Source organism: Physeter macrocephalus, chromosome 16 (assembly GCF_002837175.3).
Source record: "Physeter macrocephalus isolate SW-GA chromosome 16, ASM283717v5, whole genome shotgun sequence".
In the NCBI taxonomy this organism is placed as follows: domain Eukaryota; kingdom Metazoa; phylum Chordata; class Mammalia; order Artiodactyla; family Physeteridae; genus Physeter; species Physeter macrocephalus.
Window position 1 is genome coordinate 74,551,085 of NC_041229.1, and position 21,614 is coordinate 74,572,698.

General features: G+C 41.5%; 1 protein-coding gene across 1 annotated transcript in view; it reads left to right on the top strand.

The window, feature by feature from the left end:
- NELL1 (neural EGFL like 1) overlaps positions 1–21,614 on the top strand; it is a 939,503-nt gene that overhangs the window by 88,762 nt on the left and 829,127 nt on the right. Inside the window, exon 3 of the mRNA XM_024118844.1 lies at positions 5,081–5,231. Coding sequence (XP_023974612.1) covers positions 5,081–5,231 — 151 coding nt within the window. The remainder of the gene's footprint in view (positions 1–5,080; positions 5,232–21,614) is intronic.

Sequence of the window (21,614 nt, forward strand, 5' to 3'; positions counted from 1 at the left end):
CTCCCAGACCAGGGCACGAACCCGCGTCCCCTGCATCGGCAGGCGGACTCTCAACCGCTGCGCCACCAGGGAAGCCCCGTCTCAGTTTCTTTACCTGTAGAATGGGGGATTGTTATTTAGCTCAGGGGTTGTACAAATAGATTGTTCATAAATATTTCCCAAGTGAATACAGTGTCAGGCGCTGGGTGTATGATGATTTGTCCCTTTTCCACAGGCACCAAGCCCTGAGGTTCTACATATTGGCAAACAGTAGACATAGCACAGTGAAGAGTGTAGCATATGGGACCAGCCTGCCAGGTTGGGGTCTCAGAACCGTGGACTCCTAGCCCAGTGTCTTTTAGAAAATCATTTAAATTCTGTAAACCTTAGTTTTCTCATATGTAAAGTAGGAAAAATAATAATGGTTACTCGTAAGATTATTGTAATTAGATGATATGCGCAAAGCAGTTAACCCTGCACTTGGCACCATCGTAAGCCATACACATGTTTGCTTTTTATCATTCAGGCTCCTGGAGCTAGTGGAGGTTTAATGGGATATTATTGTGAACTTGTTCATGGAGATAGAAATCCTTTACACATTAAGTGGGAGTCTTCTGGTGTCCTTACTACTTTCTGCTTGTGATTTCTGCTGCTTTGAAAGTGCTTGGATCAATAACACCTGAAGTTCTCAAAGAAGGGCCCCAGGACCTAACAGTGGGACATGTGCCTCTCTCCACACAGTAGGAATTGCCCTGTGGACAGTTGACAGTTCTGAAATGGCAAATTTCCTCTCTACTTAGAAATGAAAAGCCAACTGTCATTTCAAATTAGCAAGTGTTGCTTTATCTTTCGGGGCCAATCTTAACCACAAGCTTATGTGGGACTCGGGCTAGAAGGAGGTGCTATGTCTATATCGAGGTTCTGCCACGTGTCGAGGTTCTTAGTGTACACATGCTGTGATTCTGGAGACGTCGCCTGAATTCATCATCAGTCAAGGCTGAGGCAAGCTGCCCTGGTGTGTTTGTTTTGTCCTGTTTCTGGCTGCTGCTGTTTTCTCTCTCTCAACTCACCGATCAGTGGAGAGTTCCCTCCAATGTTAGGTTGAGTAGATGCTTTCCTGCTGGACTTTTAGTGAGAGAGGCTTGCAGAGAAAGAAAAATGCCAGGATAATGGAAAACACCTGGGTGTTCATAGCCTCACAGCGATCCTTCAAGGAATGCCCTCTTCTCTCTATTTCTCCTGTCTAGTAAATGGTTATTCATCTTTTTTTGACTCAGGCTCAAAGTTACGTCCTGTACGATGTCATCCCCAGCCTCCCTGGGTCCCTTCCTTCCTTCTTCTATGCATTGCCCTACTCTGTTTTCACCAAGTAACTGTCTTGCTTATGTAGCTGTCCTGGATGCCAGAGACGGTTTTTACCTTTTTGCCGATACCTGGCACAGCGTTAACACAGGTATATGTTTGTTGACATTGAAAATCACCACCCTCCTCACCCTGTAAGTCAGGGAAAATGGAAATGAAGTTTCTTCTACATTAGGCAGAGAAGAGCTTGTGAACACCATCGTTTAATTTCTCTCCTTCTCCATTCTTCAGCCTCCTCCCTTCACCTAACACGTTTTTACTGATGCTTCCTCATCACATTAGCATTTTTAGTGTTTCTTGAAAATTGACTAGGTAGAGCTATTTCATTCTAGTGGGGAAAGAAAGCAAATAAGGTAAGGAACATGAAGCAAGATTATGATAAGTGATACAAGGAAATAATTGATTACAATACATATACTATGATAAGTGGTATGAAGGAAGTCACCAAAGTGCCATTTTACACATTAATGGGGGCCCTGTTGGAGGGAGTGACCAGGAGGTTGCATTTGCAGTGAGAGCTGGAGGAGAAGGGAGAGGTAGGCAAGAGGCAATTTGTGTGTGATCGTGTAGGCCATGCAGAAGAGCCTGATTTTATCCTGGGAGCGATGGGAAGCCACTGGAGGGTTTCAGGCAAGAGATGGAAATGATCCTGATTTCTGCCTTAAGAAGGGCACTTGGGCTGCTGTGTGGAGGATGGAGAAGGGAAGGTAACACGGAGACCAGTGAGGATGCCGTTGGAGAGATGATGGCAGCTTGGACAAGGGTTTGAAAAGTAGAGCTGGGAAGAAATGGACAGATGCCAGACGTGGGAGCCCTCATGACATGCTCTCGGATTGAATACGGAGCGTGTAGGAGAAGAAAAAATTGAGGACAATTTCTAGTTTTTTGGCCTGAGGAAGTGGGTGGTTCTATTTACTAAGACTGAGAACTCTAGGAGATAAGAGAGGGTTGGGGGAGAGAACAAGAGCTCAGTGGGCGAATACAACTTGGTGTTAGATATTCAGATACTGAATATGGAGATATTCAGAAGGATACTGCATATATGAGTCTGTTACTTAAGGGAGAGGTTGAGGTTGCAGATATGAGTTTGGGGGTCATTGGCCATCTGGCTTGATGATATTCACCCCAGGGAGAACTGAATGAGAGGTGAGGATACCCGTAACTGATCTGATATTCTTAACTCCCCTAGTAGGCATTGCTGATCAATCATGGCCCTCTTTGCATTGGGCCTAAGCTTCAGAATCCTCTAATGAGCTCCCTGGGCAGCCACCAACAATCAGTTGATTCCTAATTGATGGGTAAAGTAGGAAGTAGCAAAAAGGAAAAAAAATAAACAACAAAGTTAATCTCAAGAACCAAGTGTTTTTTCCCTGGCACTAAATTCTAGGTGAAATATATTATGAGGCTCTTTGCCCAGTAGTAGTAATAATAAAAATAACATTAACAATCATTGGCTAATGATCTCTAGTTTACGAAGTGATTTGTTCATACAGTTAATTGGTTTTGGATATCATCCTGGAGAGTCTTCGGCTAGAATTCTGTAGAAGGCATAAAAGCATTCCCTAAGTGTCTGTCTCTTATCTCAGCCCCGGACAAAAGCTGACAGCATGCCACTTAGTAGTAAAGTAGTGAAAGCCTTTCTCTGGGCAGAAAGGCAAATGTCATCGAGGTAGGTTTTCTGTGGGTACAGTGTTCTTGGGTTGGGTCCCTCCTTGGAAGAGGACCAACCTTGCTTCCCACTGTCCATAGCCTAGACTTGAACCGCTGGAAGACTGGTGTTCTGTGCTGCAAATTTGAAACAGCAATGTATAGAATTATAGGAGATAAAGCTGGGGAGGCCCTGAGAAATCACCTAGTCCAACCCCCTCATTTTGCAGATGAGAAGACTGAGGCCTGAGGTCAAGAATTCAAGGATTTCTTTTTGTTAAAAACCACTCTTCAGGATGAGGCTCTTCAAGGTCCGAATACAAGTCTGTGATGTTGCTTGGGCCATGCAGCCTTTGCAGTTCTATGTTTTTCTTTTCTTTTTAAAAATTTTTTATACAATGTTTAAAGGTTACTTTCCATTTACAGTTATTACAAAATATTGGCTCTAGTCTCTGTTGTACAATACATCCTTGAGCCCGTCTTACGCCCAATAGCTTGTACCTCCCACTGTCCCACCCCTATGTACTCCCCACTTGTAACCACTAGTTTGTTCTCTATATCTGTGAGTCTGCTTCTTTTTGGTTATATTCACTAGTTCGTTGTTTTTTTTAGATTCCACATATAAGTGATATCATACAGTCTTTGTCTGACTTATTTTAATTTAGCATAATGCCCCGCAAGTCCATCTATGTTGCTGCAAATGGCAATATTTCATTCTTTTTTATGGCTGAGTAGGATTCCATTGTATATATATACCACAGCTTCTTTATCCATTCATCTGTTAATGGACACTTAGGTTGTTTCCATATCTTGGCTATTGTAAATAATGCAGTTCTATGTTTTTCAAAGCTTCCTCGGACAGTCCTGGAGAAATACCCAAGTAGTTACCATACCGTCAGAGGACGTGGTCAGGGCATGAGAGAAGGCCACCAAACACGTCTTTGGTGTTCATTTGTCATCTGAATAGTTTTCTCTCATTCAGCTCCCTTGGTGCCCACTTTCTGCTGCCAGAAAGTACAGTGTAAAATAGTGATGTAATGCCCAGCTTATCATGACAAGGGTGAGCCTGAAATGAGGGATGTCTCTCATTATGCGGATGTTGCAGGAAGAAAGATTTCTGTCCAGGAGCAGGGTTAGCTGGACTCGTACACCTCTAGGCCTGCTGAATTGGCCTCAACTTTTTTTTTTGCGGTACGCGGGCCTCTCACTGTTGTGGCCTCTCCCGTTGCGGAGCACAGGCTCCGGACACGCAGGCTCAGTGGCCATGGCTCACGGGCCCAGCCGCTCCGCGGCATGTGGGATCTTCCCGGACCGGGGCACGAACCCGTGTCCCCTGCATTGGCAGGCGGACTCTCAACCACTGCGTCACCAGGGAAGCCCTGGCCTCAACTTTAATAAACATTTCATGAGGACAGTCACCCACTGCATGTTTACAGAGGAATTCCAGGCACCCTGATGGGTCATGAGCATGCCTTGTATTTATCCTTTAAGCAAAAGCAGAGTTGTCTGGCATCATTAGCTCTAGTAAATCTCTTCTGGGTACAAGGCAAGGACAGGTTTCCCTAGATGCATTGTGGAGAGGAAGAAGCTGAGGCCACGGGAAAAGGGAAATTGGAGACTGCTGAGTGGTACTGGATCCTATTAGACTCAGGATTCTCTGAATTTTGGACCCCATTTATCAGACTGCCTCTCAACTTATTTTCAGCAGCTTAATCTGTTTGCAGCAGGCCAAATTGCTCCGTGTCCCATCACAATTCCTGTCAGAAAATCACTGGCTGGCCAATTGTGAACTTGTCAAAGTGACAAGCGGGCACGGTGGCTGAGACGGCATTTCCAGGCTTTGCCTTGAACGCGTGCAGCCGTGTGGAGTGGTGGGTGGCGCCTGAAAATGGAAAACTACTGACAAGAGGGGAAAAGGGAGAATGTACCGTGGATCCTCTGGACAAGGCATTTTTAACTGTGCATCTTCTCTCCTTCTCATATTCCCTCTCCTCTTTTCCCGTCTGTATTTCTTCTTTCCTTCCTCTCCTCCTCCTCCATTTCCTCTTCTTTCTCCCCTCTGTTTCCCCTGCTCTTCCTTCTTGACTCCTAGATATAGAAAGAGAGATCCACGCAACCCCTCATGTGAGTGAGAAATTAATTCAGCTGTTCCGGAATAAGAGTGAATTCACCTTTCTGGCCACTGTACAGCAGAAGCCATCCAGTTCAGGAGTGATACTGTCCATTCGAGAACTGGAACGCAGGTAAGAAAGAGCTGCTACTTCTCAAAAATCTACCTAGCATTCATGGGCTCTACAAAAATGCCTTGGAATTTAGAGGGTGTAGCTCCAGGAAAACGTTCAGCTTGCTGAAGCCTTGTGACTGTTGAACACATTCATGGACTTACTTTGCATTAAGATGTCTTCCTCACCTATTTTCTATCTCCTGATAGACTTTGCTCATATAAAACCACATGCTCTCCATCAGATTTAGGCCATCAAGCAAGTTATATTTACCAACAACCTCCAATAAGCCTTCATTGTGTTTATTTTATGCAGGAACTGTGCTTGACTCTGGGAATATTAAGGTGAATAATACAGAATGTTTATTCTAAGGATCACATCACACAAGCTAGTAGGGAATATGGACAAATGAATGTCACGAAGAATTGTAGATGCAGTGCTGGAAATGTGTGTTTAGGGAATAAAGGGAGTAGGCAATCTGCTAAGCTTTGTAGTAAGCCAAGAAAGGGTTCAGAAAAGATGATGATTGTATAAGGAAATCAAGTGAGTAGATATTTGACAGGCTGAATGGGGGAAGGAGTAAGGAATAGGAAGAACAACATTCAAGGAAGAGGTTGTGATGATTTGGGGAAGGAACAGGTAAGTGGGTAAGTAGATGACACATAAAGTGTGTGGGGCAGGGGCTGAGGTGTTTGAGGCAGGCAGAGATAGGTGGTATTATAGAGGCAGGTGGAAACCAGATCATTCCAAAGCTCTGATGCTGTGTTGAAAAACTTGGACTAAAGTCCCCGTAGATGATGGGAAACTACATAATGGTTTTAAGTTTGAGAAAGATCACTCTATTCGGGAGTTCAAAGTAATGATTATTAGATAATCTAAGATAAGGATATAAGGTCCTTTCTGGGATATACTGGTGAGTTGTGGCAAAGCAGAGGGTGAGGGGAAAGATTGTGTCCACTAACCTCCATTCCCTGAGAGCCCCTCTGTTGGCCCCTGTAAGTGTGCTGGAAGCCTTCTCCCCAGACCAAAGCTCCTGGACAAGCAAACAGATCTCTTTCTCAGAGAGACTGGCGGTATTTCAGTCTGCTGTCTGTGTAGTGCCCTGGGGGTGATAGCCTGCCAAGGTCTGTCTCTTCGACTATTACGGTCCCATGGGACCCAGGAGCTGGGCTCCAGAGCCAGGCAATCAAGGGTGTCCCTTGGGTGGCAGCTGTAAAAACCAGGGCCCCGGATGGTATAAAAGCTCCCTTCTGGGAGATACTGACCCTCTGGAATTTGCAGAGGGAGAATGTCAAGATGGCACGGCTGCCAGTCTTCCTTCTGGAGAGTGTTCCAGCAGGTTCCTGGATGTGTGAGTTAGATTAGATGCCTGCCCCTCAGGCCAATGCTTTATTATAAGCAAATGAGCTTCTTTCGCTTGAAGTCTGGGCACCAGAGGCTTCCTCTGATCTGTGCCCCGAGCTGGGTGAGTCCCAGTGTGTGAGCTCTTTTCTCAGGTCATTACAGCTGGTGGGTCTTGTGGACACGAGCCCCTTTGGTTTTCGCAGCTAGATGTTGTGGTGGATTGTCTTTTAGGTGCAGGTGTTAAGAGTTGGGGTGCCTGATGTGGGGTTCAAACTCTTTGCTCCTTAAGGAGAAGCTCTGGGTTTTAAGTTCCCTACTGACTCTGGGTCTCTGAACTGGGGCTGGGGTTTACAGTGAGATTATATCTCACCCTATCCTATCTGCTTCGATGCAGTTTTTTTTTTTTTTTCTTTCCTCATTTGCCCCTTGTGCTCAGCCAGCCTTTAGGTTTTTCCCAGAGGAAAATATTCCATAGGTAGCTGTAGACTTAGTGTGGAGGAGGAGGTGCACTCAGGATCTACCTTTGTCACCATCCTGAACTGGAACCTCCCAACCAATTTTATTTTTATTTATTTATTTTTGGCCGCGTTGGGTCTTTGTTGCTGCTCGCGGGCTTTTCTCTAGTTGCAGCGAGCGGGGGCTACTCTTCGTTGCGGTGCGCGGGCTTCTCATTGCAGTGGCTTCTCTTGTTGCGGAGCACAGGCTCTAAGTGCACGGGCTTCAGTAGTTGCGGCAAGTGGGCTCAGTAGTTGTGGCACGCAGGTTCAGTAGTTGTGGTGCACAGGCTTAGTTGCTCTGTGACGTGTGGGATCTTCCTGGACCAGGGATCGAACCCGTGTTCCTTCGTTGGCAGACAGATTCTTAACCACTGCACCACCAGAGGAGTCTCCCAGCCAATTTTAATTGAATACTAATTTTATATTAATCCATTGAAAATGAAGCACCTACTCTGTTCTAAGTGCTATGCCAGTTTTTGTGGGGAAGTGAAAGAAACAAAATCTAACAGAGTTTGGCAATGTGGGAAGCAAGGCATGACCACATAAAAAACTAAAGAATAAAAAGCTATTAATAGAGAAGTAATAGACTGGAGTTACTAGGCAGTGTGTAGCTAACTTCAAAATTATGTGGCTCCCCAAACTTAGCCCTACACCCCTCCCTACCCCCCCAGGGGTGGACAGCAGTGGCAGAACACTGGCCCCCCCAAGCCCACAGGACAGTCACTGCCTAAGCAGAGGGTGGCAACTGGGGAAGGGCAGGGGACTGGGGAAAGACAGGTGGGCCCTGGGTACCAGGAGCAACCAAGCCAGTGGCTGAGAACTGGTCCCAGGGAGGTGGTTAGGTGGTGGGAGGGAGCTGCACATGAATGGAGGCTCCAAGGGCACAGTGCATGCTCCACTGTCCCATCGGACTTCACTGACAAAACACAAAGTCAAAGGTAAAATTACTGAGAATTTCAAGATGGTGACTGCAGAGCATTAAACCCCAAGTGTGGGTCCCTCCTGAGGTCAGGATCCTGTGCAGATGCACTGGTCACATGCCCATGGAGCCAGCCCTACCTTGACCTCGCAGCAGACACGGTGGTGCTCTCCCCTGACCACCTCACATCTCTTGTGTAGGTTCTGTGTGCCCTTCACCTGGCTTCTATGGGCTTTGCTTCTGAAGGTTGGCACCTTACAACTTGCCTCAGATCACTGACCCTCAGCCTCTATAGCCCCTTCATCCTACTATACTGAGAGCGGAAGTGTCTAGGAGTTCACTTCTTCCCCAGGCAGCCTGGAGTCAATGATTGACTCATGAGTGTGGGAGTATGGAAGCCTAGTTCCCTGGCCTTTGATGCCCGGAGGCCAGTCAGGCTCTGAGGCTTCATTCATCCGCCAGAGCAACCAGGGATCAGGCTGAGGCTGGGACTTCCTTCCCTCCCTCCTTTCCTCTCCTGGGAGCACTTCCTTAGGAAATCACGTGCTCTCAAATTCTCATCAGGGTCACTATTGGGGAACCAGAGTTCAGATAAACCCTCCCTTTTACTACTTTTTGATATATCAACCTAGGTAGGTAAACTGAGGCAAAAATGATATAAAGGTGTTAAGTTCACTGAGTTCAGGACATTAAATTGGTGGTTAAGGAAGACCGCATAGAAGGGAGACTCCTGAACAGGTAGACTTCTGCAGGCAAGGGAAAGAGAAGGGTATAGAAGCAGGGAGAACAGTGTGTGCAGTCACACAGGGAAGAAATTAAGGAAATGCAATTTTTTTTTTTTGGTTGTGGGGAGAGGTGCAGAGAACAAACCATTGGCTGGAGCAGAGGCTCTTTCCATGTACGTTTTCAACAGAGGTGAGGATCGACAGTTCTGTCTCTCTCCAGTGGTTAAGTTTGCCCTCAGCCTCAAAGGGATGGGATGGACCCTGATCCTTCTATGGGGATGCAGTCGGCACAGTGAGCTGGCTGTTTCTGGGCCAGCCTGGCAAAAGCGAGCTGGCATATGTGTTGGTGAGCAGGCATGGGTTACGGTCCACATGTTCTGTAGGCTGGGAGAAAGCGCAGGTTCTTATTGCCCAAGGGTGGAGATGTCAAGTCAGCCTCAGCTTCACAGACATAGGAAGGTCATGTCCTTGCCCCACTGGCTTTGTGGGGTTGGGTGTGAGGGCCTCCTCAGTATGAGGGCCATACAAATGTCCAAGAATAGAGTGTGGGGCGTCTTCACATGCTTCTCAGTGGAAGCCGAGAACTTCCCAAAGCAGGTGAGAAGGGAGTGGAATGGCAACCGATATAGTAGAGCACTGGCTTCAGAGTCAGACATGATAGAGGCTGGAGTTTGACTTCTAGCTTTGCAGTACCCGCTGTTTAATATCTTGGAACCTCAATATCCTTATCTGTAAATGGGGATAATAATCTGCTTTGCAGGACGGCCGTGAGGATGAAAAAAGATAGTGCATGTTAAGTGCACAGCTCTTAACAAATATGTATTTCTTCTCCTTGTCTAATCCTAAGTCTTGAAACTCTATTTTATGGGTTTCTCTTTTGGAATCTAAAAAAATCCATATCTTTAAGAAACGTTTTGAAAAGCCTTTTGTGTTGCCAGGAGAGTCATCTGAGGCCACCTTCTCTTACTTTCCTGGCAGGATTCTAATAGAACTTGAGGATCATTGAATGGAAATCATCTGACCATTTTTCATTATAATAGGAAAACCTCAGGTCTTGACTCAAACAAAATAGATAAAAAGAAGTAGAAAATAAGTTCCCCTCCACTTCTGAATTCTATGGTGCCTTCCTCCATGTTTGTTTAGTCTAATCAAGGCAAGGTATAAAGGATTAACTCTGAATCTGTAATGTACTTGGCTGTGGGTACTAAAGATCTGGTTCCATGCTTAAGGAGATTAACATCTAGTTAAGGAGGCTCTCAGCATGCAAGAAGTAGAGGGGAATATATATTTAGGAATTAGGCTTTTTATAATACAAAAGATGTTCCCATCTGTAATATGTGAGGATCTTTAGTCATTTTCAGATTTCTTTTTGTTTTCCAGGGTAACAGTGTTTAGAGAAGCAAATTGCCTTTGTAGACATTTGGCATGCACATTTGACGAGGTATAGAAGATGATCGGGCTCTTCTTTATTCAGTAGCAGAGGATCCAGGGATTTGATAGACTGCATTGATAAACTGGAATCTATTAAGGATCTGATAGACTGTTGACTGGGAAGTCAGACACCCAGGTTTTTCTTTTGATTCTCTCCTGTGTGACCCTCATTGCACCTCTCACGATCAAGGTGAATTAAATATGCATTTGCTACAAATAGGATATGATGGGCACTATTAGATTCCTAGCTGATTTTTTTTTTGTTTTCACATTTGGTTTTTTAGTATATTCGGAGTTGTGCATTTATCAACACAGTCAATTGTACAAGTTTTCATTACCTCTCGAAGAAATCCCACACCTCTTAGCTATCACTCCCCAATCTCCCCAAGGGTCCCCCAGCCTTAGGCAATCACTAATCTACTTTCTGTCTCTGTGGATTTGCCTAAATGGAATCATACAAGGTGGCCCTTTGTAGCTGGCTTCTTTTATTTAAAATGTTTGCAAAGTTCTTTCGTGTTGGTAGTACGTGTCAGTAGTTCATTTCTTTTTTCTTTTTTTTTTTGGCCACACATTGTGGCTTGTGGGATCTTAGTTGCCCGACCAGGGACTGAACCTGCACCTTTGGTAGTGAGAGTGCAGAGTCCTAACCACTGGACTGCCAGGGAATTCCCCAATTGCAGAATAATATTACATTGTTTTGACATACCACCTTTTGTCCATTCATCGATTGATGGGACACTGGAGTTGTTTCCACTTTTTGGCTATTATGAATAATGCTGCTATAAGCTTTCTTGTATAAATTTTTGTGTGGACATATATTTTTATTCTCGGGTGTTTAACTAGGAGTAGACTTGCTGAATCAAGTGGTTGCTATGTTTAACTGTTTGTGCAGTTGTCAGACTGTTTTTTTCAAAGTGCCTGCACCAGTTTACATTCCCACCAGCAGTGTATGAGGGTTGCAAATTCTCTCCATTCTTGTTAAAAGCTAGTTATTATCTTTCTTTTTGATTATAGCCATCCTAGTAGGTGTGAAGTGATATTGCACTGTGCTTTTGATTTAGATTTTCCTGATGGCAAATAATGTTGAGTATCTTTTCATGTGCTTATTGGCTGCTATATATCCACTTTGGAAAAATGTTTATTCAGATCATTTGTCCATTTTTAATTGGGTTGTGAGTCTTTATGATTTGGCAATTGTTATTTTATGGATACAAATCCCTTATCAGATGTGATTTACAGAATTTTTTCCCCATTTTGTAGATTCTATCACTTTCTTCATGGTGTTCTTTGAGGCACAAAAGTTGTTAAATTTGATGTCCAGTTTTTCTTTTATTGCCTAATCCTGAGACTGAAGATTTATTCCATATGATTTCTTTAAAAAGTTTTATAGGTTTAGTTCTTATATTTAGATCTTTGATATATTTTGAGTCAATTTTTTTTAATATGGTGTGAGATAGGGGTCCAACTTCATTTTTTTGCATGTGGATAGCCAGTTGTCCCAGCACCATTTGTTGAAGACCAATGAATTTTCTTGGTACCCTTGCTGAAGATCAGTTGACCATAAATGTGAAGATTTATTTCTGGACTCTCAAATTCTATTCCACTGATATATTTGTTTATTCTTATGCCAGTACTGTTTTGATTATTTGGCTTTGTGGTAAGTTTTGAAATTGATAAGTGTGAGCCCTCCAACTTTGTTTCTTCTTTTTTAAGATTGTTTTGGCTATTTCAGTCCTCTTGGATTTCCATTTGAGTAGTAACGACCAGCTTTTCAGTTTCTGCAAAGATGTCAGCTGTACTTTCAAAGGGATTGCATTGAATCTGTAGATCATTGTGGGGAGTATTGCCATCTGAACAATATTAAATCATATCCATAGACATGAAATGTCTTTCCATTTATTTAGGTCTTCTTTAATTTTTTTCAAAGTGTTTTATAGTTTCAGAGTGTAAGTTTTGCAAGGCTTTTGTTAAATTAAAAAAAGACTATTAAATATTCTTTTTGATGCTATTGTAGATGGAATTATTAATTTCACTTGTTTGCTCATTGCTACTTTATAGAAATGCAAATTGATGTTTGCATATTAATCTTGTATCCTGCAGCTTTGCTGATCTCATTTATTCTAATAATTTTTTAGTGGATTTCTTTTTTAAAAAAAATTAATTTATTTATTTTGGGCTGTGTTGAGTCTTCGTTTCTGTGCGAGGGCTTTCTCTAGTTGTGGCAAGCGGGGGCCACTCTTCATCGCGGTGCGCGGACCTCTCACTATCACGGCCTCTCTTGTTGCGGAGCACAGGCTCCAGACGCGCAGACTCAGTAGTTGTGGCTCACGGGCCTAGTTGCTCCGCGGCATGTGGGATCTTCCCAGACCAGGGCTCGAACCCGTGTCCCCTGCGTTAGCAGGCAGATTCTCAACCACTGCGCCACCAGGGAAGCCCTGGTTTTCTTAAATTTTTACTGACAAGATCAGGTCATCTGCAAATAGTTTTATTTCTGTCTTATCTGAGTCTCTTTTATATTCTTGCCTAATTGCCCTGAGTAGAACTTCCAGTACAATGTTGAATAGAAGTGATGGGAACAGATAGTCTTGTCTTGTTTCTGATCTTAAGGAGGAAAGCTTTCAATTTTCACCATGAATTGTGATGTTAGGTGTGGATTTTCGTAGATGAGTTTAACCAGGTTGAAGAAATTTTCTTGTATTCCTACACGCTCTTATCAGGTTGAGGAGGTTCTCTTCCATTCCTTGTTGGTTGAGTGTTTTTTTTAACATGAAAGGGTGTTAACTTTTTTCAAGTGCTTTTTCTGCATGTATCAAGATGATCATGTAGTTTTATCCTGTTCTATTGATGTGGTGTATTATACTAATTGATTTTTGGATATTATACCAAGTTTGCATTCCTGGGATAAATCCCACCTAGTCATGTGGTATAATCCTTTTTATATATTCCTGAATTTGATTTGATAGTATATTAATTTCTATATCTGTATTCATGAGAGAGAGATTGGTTTGTAGTTTTCTTTTGATGCCTTTTGTCTGATTTTTGTATTCGGTTTTTAAACTATGTGAGCTATGTGGAATAGTTTTTTTTTTTTTTTAAACTAACATTTGCTATTTAGTGTACCATGAGCCAGGCATTTAAATGTTTTTTTTTTTTTTTAGATGATGCCCCTTGATTTGTTAAGTGTACAATTTTGTAACTTGAAAATATTGAAAATTTTGTCTCTCTCATTCCAGTATTTATACTAGCTATGTCGCTCACATTCCAATGTTTATACTAGCTATCCCTTTTTCTTGTCTTATGATACTGGCTGGAATCTCCATAACAGTGGTAAATAATAATCATATTAAAGGTCCTCATTAAAGTCAGGAAGAAGATATCAGACAATCCTGTCTTTGATGTGTTCCTTATCTGTTTAAGCTGCTTTATATAATGTCTGGTACTTTCTGATCTGTCAATCTATCTTATATATTTGTGTGTGTGTGTATATATATATATATATATATATATATATATACAGACACATAGTCATCATGTAAAGGAAATTTAGATCTATTCCTGATTTACTGAAAGGCCACAAGATCATGAACAGCTGTTACATGTTAGTAAATCAATCTAGTTTATATATATATCAATATGTATATATGTGTATATATAGTATGTATATGTATGTGTGTATATGGATATATATGTATATACATTTAGTCATCATGTAAAGGAAATTTAGTTTTCTTCCCGTTTTAAAAGGCCAAAAAATCATGAACAGCTGTTATATTTTATTAAACACCCTCTTCAGGGTACCTTTTGAAATAATTATGTGTTTTTTCCCTTTCATTTATTAACATTGATTACATTAATAGAGTCCATAATGTTGAACTATTTCTGAAATCCTTAAATTTATATTTAGTAATGTTTAGGATTTTTGCATCAATGTTAATAATAGTAATATTAATAAAAATAGTAATAATAACTAATTACTGGAAGCATTGATAAATGCCAGGCATTGTTCTAAACATTCTACCTTAAACTCATTAAACACTTTTTAACTCATAAGTGAGATACAGTAGGTTTTCCTGTGTACATAATTTAATTCAAGGCTTTTTGAATTTTATGCTCTAGACTGGTTTAAATATATAGGCAATACCTCTTTTATAAATGATTCTGATAGAATTAGCTTGAAAATAATGTGGGCTGATAATTTGTGTCTGGGGAGGCTGGGAACTCTTTTATTACTGAAAATGTTCATTTTCCATCTCTTTATGGTATTCTATTTAATTAATTTTAAGCTCTTCTGTGGACCAATTTACATTTTGTTGAAATCATATATTTCATTGAGATTGCCCCTTTTTTTGGGGCAAATAGTTGAACATTATATTCTTAATAAAATTTTTATATTTGTGGTTATATCTTCATTAACTTGTAAATGTGGAATAATGTGTTTTCTTCTTGGTCAAGCTTATCATGGATTGTGTAATTTATTGGCCTTTTTAATGAAGCAGTTCTTAAGTTTTATTGGTAAAGTCTACTGTTTTTCACTTTAAATTCATTGATTTCTGCTTCTTACCTCTTTTTTGATCACTTTGGTATTTTTACTAGCTTCTTGGATGTTTAGTTCATTTGTTTTCAGTATTTTCTGTTTACTAGTAAAATCACTGAAGGCTTTGTTTTCTTATGAGTACCACTGAATATAGCCCACTGATACTGCTATATACTGTTTTCCTTTTCTGTACTTTTCTATAATTCTTAATTTCAGTTAACTTCCTCTTTGATCCAAGTTAGAGGAGTATTAAAAATTTCAAAGTGATTAAATCAAAAAATACTTAATGGGTGACTCCTGGTTTTATTGTTAACTGAACATGTAAAATATGTGCTATAAGATATGAGATGGAAAACCTCTCTGGTACCTGTACGTGCTCAATATTTTTATTTTTTGAGGGGGAACATTTTAAAAGGATGGGCAGTTTTTGTGTGTATATAGATACAACTTTTAAGTGAAACAGTTGTGTTTTTCAACTTCTCTGTGTTTTGATTTATGACCTTGAACTATGACATTCTGAGAGAGAGAGAGAGATTAATAGCTTCTATTATGATTAGACTTTTGTCATATCCTCCTTGGATAGGTTTAAGGGCTAAGCCTGGAAATGTCATGCATTGCCTGTGCCACATTTTCTTGACTAATACTGGGAAATTTGATCTAATAGTGTGCCAAGGATGAGAAAACCTGGATATTGGAATAACGAGGCGGTCTCTGTTTTGATTGTCTGGGATGTAGTCTGTGCCCAAATACATGAAAGTAACATAGGTAAGAGACTGCATCACATAGGGGCTTTTTCCAGGTGGTACTCTGAGGTACATAGTATTACATACATAGTATGTAATAGCAACTATTAAGTGAATAGATGATTCATTTTCTCCAGCTCTGGTTAGGGCTGCTCAGAAATTTCATGGCTGATTTCAAAGGTTCACATGGAATATATTGTGCCAGGAATAGTACTGCCCTGGATGTACTATATGTGGGAGGCTGCACAGGACAGTGAAAAGGGCAAAGGTGTTGGTATCTGGAGACTGAAACGAATAATTCCTTGGGATTTTTGTATAGGATTAGAAGTATTTGCAAAACATGTACCATAGTTCTTGGCACATAATTTAAAAAACAGAAAGCCATGATGGTGTTGTTAAGGTGGAAATTTGATGCTGAGGGGAAAGAGGATACGGAGGAGTGGCCAGATAAGCAAACAGCCACTTGACTCTAGTTCACTGGTTAAAGGAAAACAGTATCTATCACCCCAGTCTTCAGGTAGTGTTTAATTTCCAGTCAAAAGTCACCTTTGCTGATGAAGCACGATGGGGAAACCACATTCTGGATCTGAACACTTTCCCTCAGGTGCACCACGGGAAGTCATCATCCACTGCCTTTTCCAAAGCTGTCATCCAGAAAAACTGCATTTACTGTTTTGGAAATCACTGTTTCCAATTTCTGCTAGGTTTCCAGCTATTCTCAGGTAAGGCCATTATCGAGCTAATGGCCGAAGAGTTCATTCAGTGGCTGAGTTTCCTTCAGCTAAAGGCAGGCATCTCTCTCCCTGGTGGGGTTCCAGCAGCCAGAGGTGGATCATTTGGGAGGTGATTTCTTAAACCAGGAGTGAATTTCTTGGCGTAACAATATCTAGAAACTCCCTAGGTAACTGAGCCAGTTGAGTTTCTATGAATACCTTGAGTGAGTAGATAAAATGAAATGGAAAACTTAAATATAAAGGCAATTGAAAACATACCTGGAGGTAGCAATTGAAATAGACTCTTCCATGTAATGGAATGGGCACTCTGTTATTAATTCTCATCTATATTTCTAATTTGATGGAGTTTTATTCTTTTTTTTTTTTTTTTTTTTTTTTTTTACTGTACCCATAGAGCACATTGGAGGAGCAACAAAGATGAATCTGTCTCGCTGAGCTATCTTAATAGCATTGCAGATTTAATGTTTATTTTTCCTGATTCAAGTGTGTTAATATGGAGCTTTGTTAAAATGGAAAGCTTAATTAACATAGATTAAATCTAATCAAACATTCTGCGAGTATATGCAACTCTATAAGATATAATGGTAAATCTTCTGTTTTTCAATTTTATTCCTAAATTATAGATACAATTAAATCTAAGCATAATTAGCTAGGAAACTGGAAGCTAGGAGTCAAAGAAAAAGCTTCCTGTGGAACACTTCTGTGAGGAGCTGAAGAGGACATTTTTCGCTCGCTAAGAAGGCATCTCTTCTTGCAAAAAATTTTGTATTTCGAAAGATACTCTTCAGTTTTCGGAGTTCTTGTGGTGGAAAGAACTACTTTTTACTCTGATGCCAGATAGACATGGGTTCAATTCCTGGCTCTATCAATTACCAGACAGGTGAGCTTTTGCAGCTGCTTTTAATTTACCTCAAACTCGGCATCCTTTCATGGAAAGTGAAGTTAATGATTACCATGTCATGGAGTTACTGGGAGGATTCAATAGAAGCACTTAGGTGAATAGTTCCTCAAGCGTCTCATTTTTCAAGACGCTCACCAAATCTCATTTCCCTTCCTCTCCTCATGTTTGTTTGTAGATATTTCCTCATACCGTCTCAAATTCTTCAGAAGCGAAAAAGGTAGATATTGGGAATTCTCATCATTTGAAATAGTAATTAGGTTTTCACATCAAGAGATTGTTTTACATAATCTAAAAATAGTGGTTGTCCTAATGGAATGCATTCAGTAATTCCTAAGCAGCAGATTTGCCTTCCTAATTATGGATGATTTGAGCTAATATGTAAATTATTTTGCACTTTCAGACAATTTATTGAAGATGTCAGAATGGAGGGTTAGGAGGTGGAAGAAATTCCAGAATAGTATTACATGGTTTGAACCTAGTCCAATAAAAAGCTTTTCTCATGGGTGATTAACAGTACATTTTTAGAAATTAAACTTCTTATATAAACTTAAGTTTAGTTCTTTCCTCAAGGATATATAGTATAAGGCTTATATTAAAAAAAGAAGTAGGTGACTTCAGTTGTTAAATTGCTTACATTTGGGAAGGAAAGAAGCAAGTTCAAATTGGAATCTTGTCCAAACGCAGATCTCTCTATGCTGCTTTCAAAGTATACAAATAGGTCTTCACTTTCCAAACAAATATGGGGAGGCTCTAGATTTAGAGCTGTGTTCCTTTTAGACTGTAAGTTCCCTCATCAACAACATTCAGGAACTATTAATGCAAATCTATCAAATACCATGTGTGGTGCTAGACACTGCGGTACAATTGTGAAACATACAGGGATGGAGATAGTCAGTTGATGAAACACCGCAAAGTATGGTTAGTGCCCTGATAAGAGGAATACAGGGAGCACAGAGCAGGGTACCTTGACTTTCCCAAAAGAAGTTGGAAAGCCTTCTCACTGAGGGTTATGCTTAAGAGGCAAAGTAGAGTGAGTAGAAATCAGCCAGAAGATGGTGAATGGAAGAGGGTTCTGGGCGCAGGATGAGCAAAGGGGCGAGAGCTGAGAGTGATCACGGTGCCTTAAAATAATTGAAGAAAAATGCCGCGTTGTTGGAGAGTGGGCAGAGCATTAGGTAGGGAAGAAGGGGCGAGGTGTGGCCAGAAGTGAACCGGAGAGTCAGGCAAGAGGCTAGGTTGTGAATGGCTTTCTAAGCGATGCATGGGGACTTAGCTTTTATTCCAAGGGCAATGAGGAGTCATGCAAGGGATTTAAGCACAGGTGCAGCATGATTAGATTTGTGTTTTAGAAAAATCGCACTGGCTGCTTAGTGGAGAATGGGGTGGAGGAGGCAAAATTGGAGACAGAAGGCCAGTTAGGAGGTTGTTGCAGTTGTCCAGAATCTAGACTCTAGATAAGGGGATGGAGACCTGGACTATGTCAGATAACGGTGGTGCAGATGAAGAGAAATTGATTAAGGTAATTAGGAGGTAGAGTGAACTGGTTGTGGTCTTATGTCGGATGTGGTGGGGAACAGAGAGGGAGGGGTCAAGGGTGATGCTCAGGGTTCTGGCTTGGGCTACCGGGAGGTACCGTGCCCTGAGCAGGCAGGATGAGGTGGTACATGACTTTTTTTATCCTTGTGTTTGCATGCCACATGGTATAGAGTTCCTCGAATTTGCTTTGCTCAAATTTTAGTTAAATCAATTAACAAAAATAGAAGCTGAAAAGGGTAAGAATGGATGGGAAATATTCTCTGGGAGAGGGGATCACCTGCTTCTGGAAGAAGGAAACAGCAGCTAAAAGTTAAATATGAATCATCTAGAGATGTTTCTAAATGCTAGGAGATAAGACACCTGGAATCTGGGTTTCCGTCATTTTTATCTTTATGCCTAGCAGCGTGCAGACAGTTTCAAGGGAAAGTTTAAAGGCTGCAGTGAGCATTAGAAAGTAGTAGTTTTCAGATAGAAATAAATGAATGGAAGGATTGCATGTTAAGAAAATGAGGAGGTTTTTCAGAACACACTAATTAAATAACATTTAAATCTTTGTCAGAAGAAATGAAGCTGCTCAGATGACTTTTGACCTTTTTTTTTTTTTTTTTTTTTTTTTTTTTTTTTGTATAACATTGTAGACTGTGAGCTTTGCAAGTGTATCCCTAACACAATAATTGAACTATAGCAGACTCTCAATGAATGGTTTCTGGATAAAAGCCATGTTGGATTCTGCAAATTAGCTTACTTAGTACCTACTCCAATCCCCTTCTCCTTAGTGTTCCTTTACCATTGTGGCCGAACTCTCAAAACAAAATTATCCAGATTCTTTCACATGAAAGACTCACCATGTGATGTCAGTTAAGCCAAGCAGATGTATCCACGTGAGACTTGGAAGGCAGAAGTGAGTAATGTAGTGTGGTGGCTGTACATGTGAAGATGTGGTACAAGTGTTTCTCTTAGGGCAGCTCTAACAAATAATTTGTTTTTCTGTCTCTGATACTTTAGGCCTCAAGTAATAGGCACGGCAGGCGGACGCGCAACCACCGCGCCACCAGGGAAGCCCCTGCTCAGATGACTTTTGACCTTAATTGAGGACGAGAAGTATCATAGTAAGAGAGTATAACATTGTGGGCAAATTGCTCATGCTTGCACATATGCTTATTAGATTTTGGATTGCATAGTGTTTGAGAAACGGAAAACCAGCAAGTGTAGCCATTAACCCTTACTTTCTTAGTAAAAAAGTCACAGTTGCATTAATACTTATGCGCAAAATCATTTAAGTTCAGTGGAATTCTCCTAGAGAATTTAAACTGTCATCTTTGACTTGCTTTAGAATTAGTAGTTGTGAAACACTTGCATGCCCGCGTAATAGGTATTGACTCATTTGGTTCTGTGGAGAGAAATGTGGAGAGACGGGCCTTGTCACTGCTGAAAGATTTAACACCCTGGCTTGCCAAGTTCTGGGTGGAAGGCATTCCAGACTGTCAGACCATTGATGAGAGTGGTACGTTGGCAGGGATGCGGGGCCAGAAGTTAGAAGGCCTGGGCTCAAGCCTCTGCTCTGTCAGTGAATATCCAGGAGACCCTGGGCAGGCCCCTCCCTATGCCTCGGTTTACTTATCTGTCAAATTGGAATCCATTCATTATTCCTCAGATACTAGTCTGTGTCAGACACTAATCTGTGGGCAGGAGCACTGGTGGATTCTGCGGTGGTGAAGAGGACATGCAAGGACCTGATCCTGGGGAGCTTGCATTCTAGTGGGGCAAGTCAGATGGTAAATACAAAAATAAACCTAACTATACATGTCATGAGAGAAAATAAAACAGGGATGAGTGACAGGCCTGTGGAAAAGAGGCCAGAGAAGCTTTATGAAGATGGGGCATTTGAACTGAACCTAAGAGCAAGCCAGCTATGAGAAAATTGGAAAGATGCGTGTCCCGGGTATAGGAGAGGGTAAGCACAAATGTCCTGTGGCAGAAACCAGCTTGGCGTGCTCAGGGAGGTAGACTGAGGGCTGGTGTATATGGAGTGTTATAAATAGAGGACTCAGTGAGGGAGTGGCTCTGGATGAGAAGCTAATAGTAATAGCTGCTGTGACATTTTTGCAGTGTGAGGGGAGGCGCTTCGTAAATGACAAAGCATGATGTTTATACAGGCCGTATCATTTCTCGTCAGAAATCACTTATGCAGCACCAGCTGTATACAAAGAAAGTCTGCCCATCCATGAGAACTGTTCCTTGGAAATCAAAATAATTTCATAATGTGTGAAGCTACAACAGTTACATTTTTTATAGAGCAAATGAACTTGGTGTTTTTTTAAAAAAAAATTGTTTAGGAACCCCCCTCCCCCCACAACCCTAAATTTGATTGAATTGGTTGCTGATACTCATAGCTTGGTAGGAGTGAATTGGCTGTAAAGGTTATCAGTTCATCTGGAAGCAACCAGAATGTGGTTCTTCTAGCCAGTGATAGCCTTTCCTGAGAGGTGGAGGGTCTTATCCCCAAGAATATGGGTATGGCACAGAGGTGCAGGATGTGGTATGTGGTATGAGGCACAAGGAAGAGGCCCTGGGGCTGGAGTATAGCCTGCAGGGCAGGAATGGCAAAGAGCTGGTGTGGTGACTTTGGTGGGCTCCCCATGAGAGACAGCCTTGTAGGGTTTGTTGATGAGCATGGACTTTATCTTATGGGGTAAAGGTTGAAAGTGCAGGCCTAGAGATGGCTTGCAGAAGAGCTTTGTTTGGCTCACATTGTACTGGCCTCCATAGTATTTTTTTTTTCCATTAAAATTAAAAAAAATCATGAAATTATTGCCAACATTAAAAAAAAATTGGGTGATTTGCCCTAAAATCTCAGCTTTCTAGCTTCTCATGAGAAGCACGACATGCATTCTTCAGATGGCCTCAGTCCCTAGCTCCCCTGATTGTCTCCCCATCACTGTGAGACCCTGTTGGTTGCTGTCTTTTAAAAAAATTTTTTTGGGGCTTCCCTGGTGGCGCAGTGGTTGAGAGTCCGCCTGCCGATGCAGGGGACACGGGT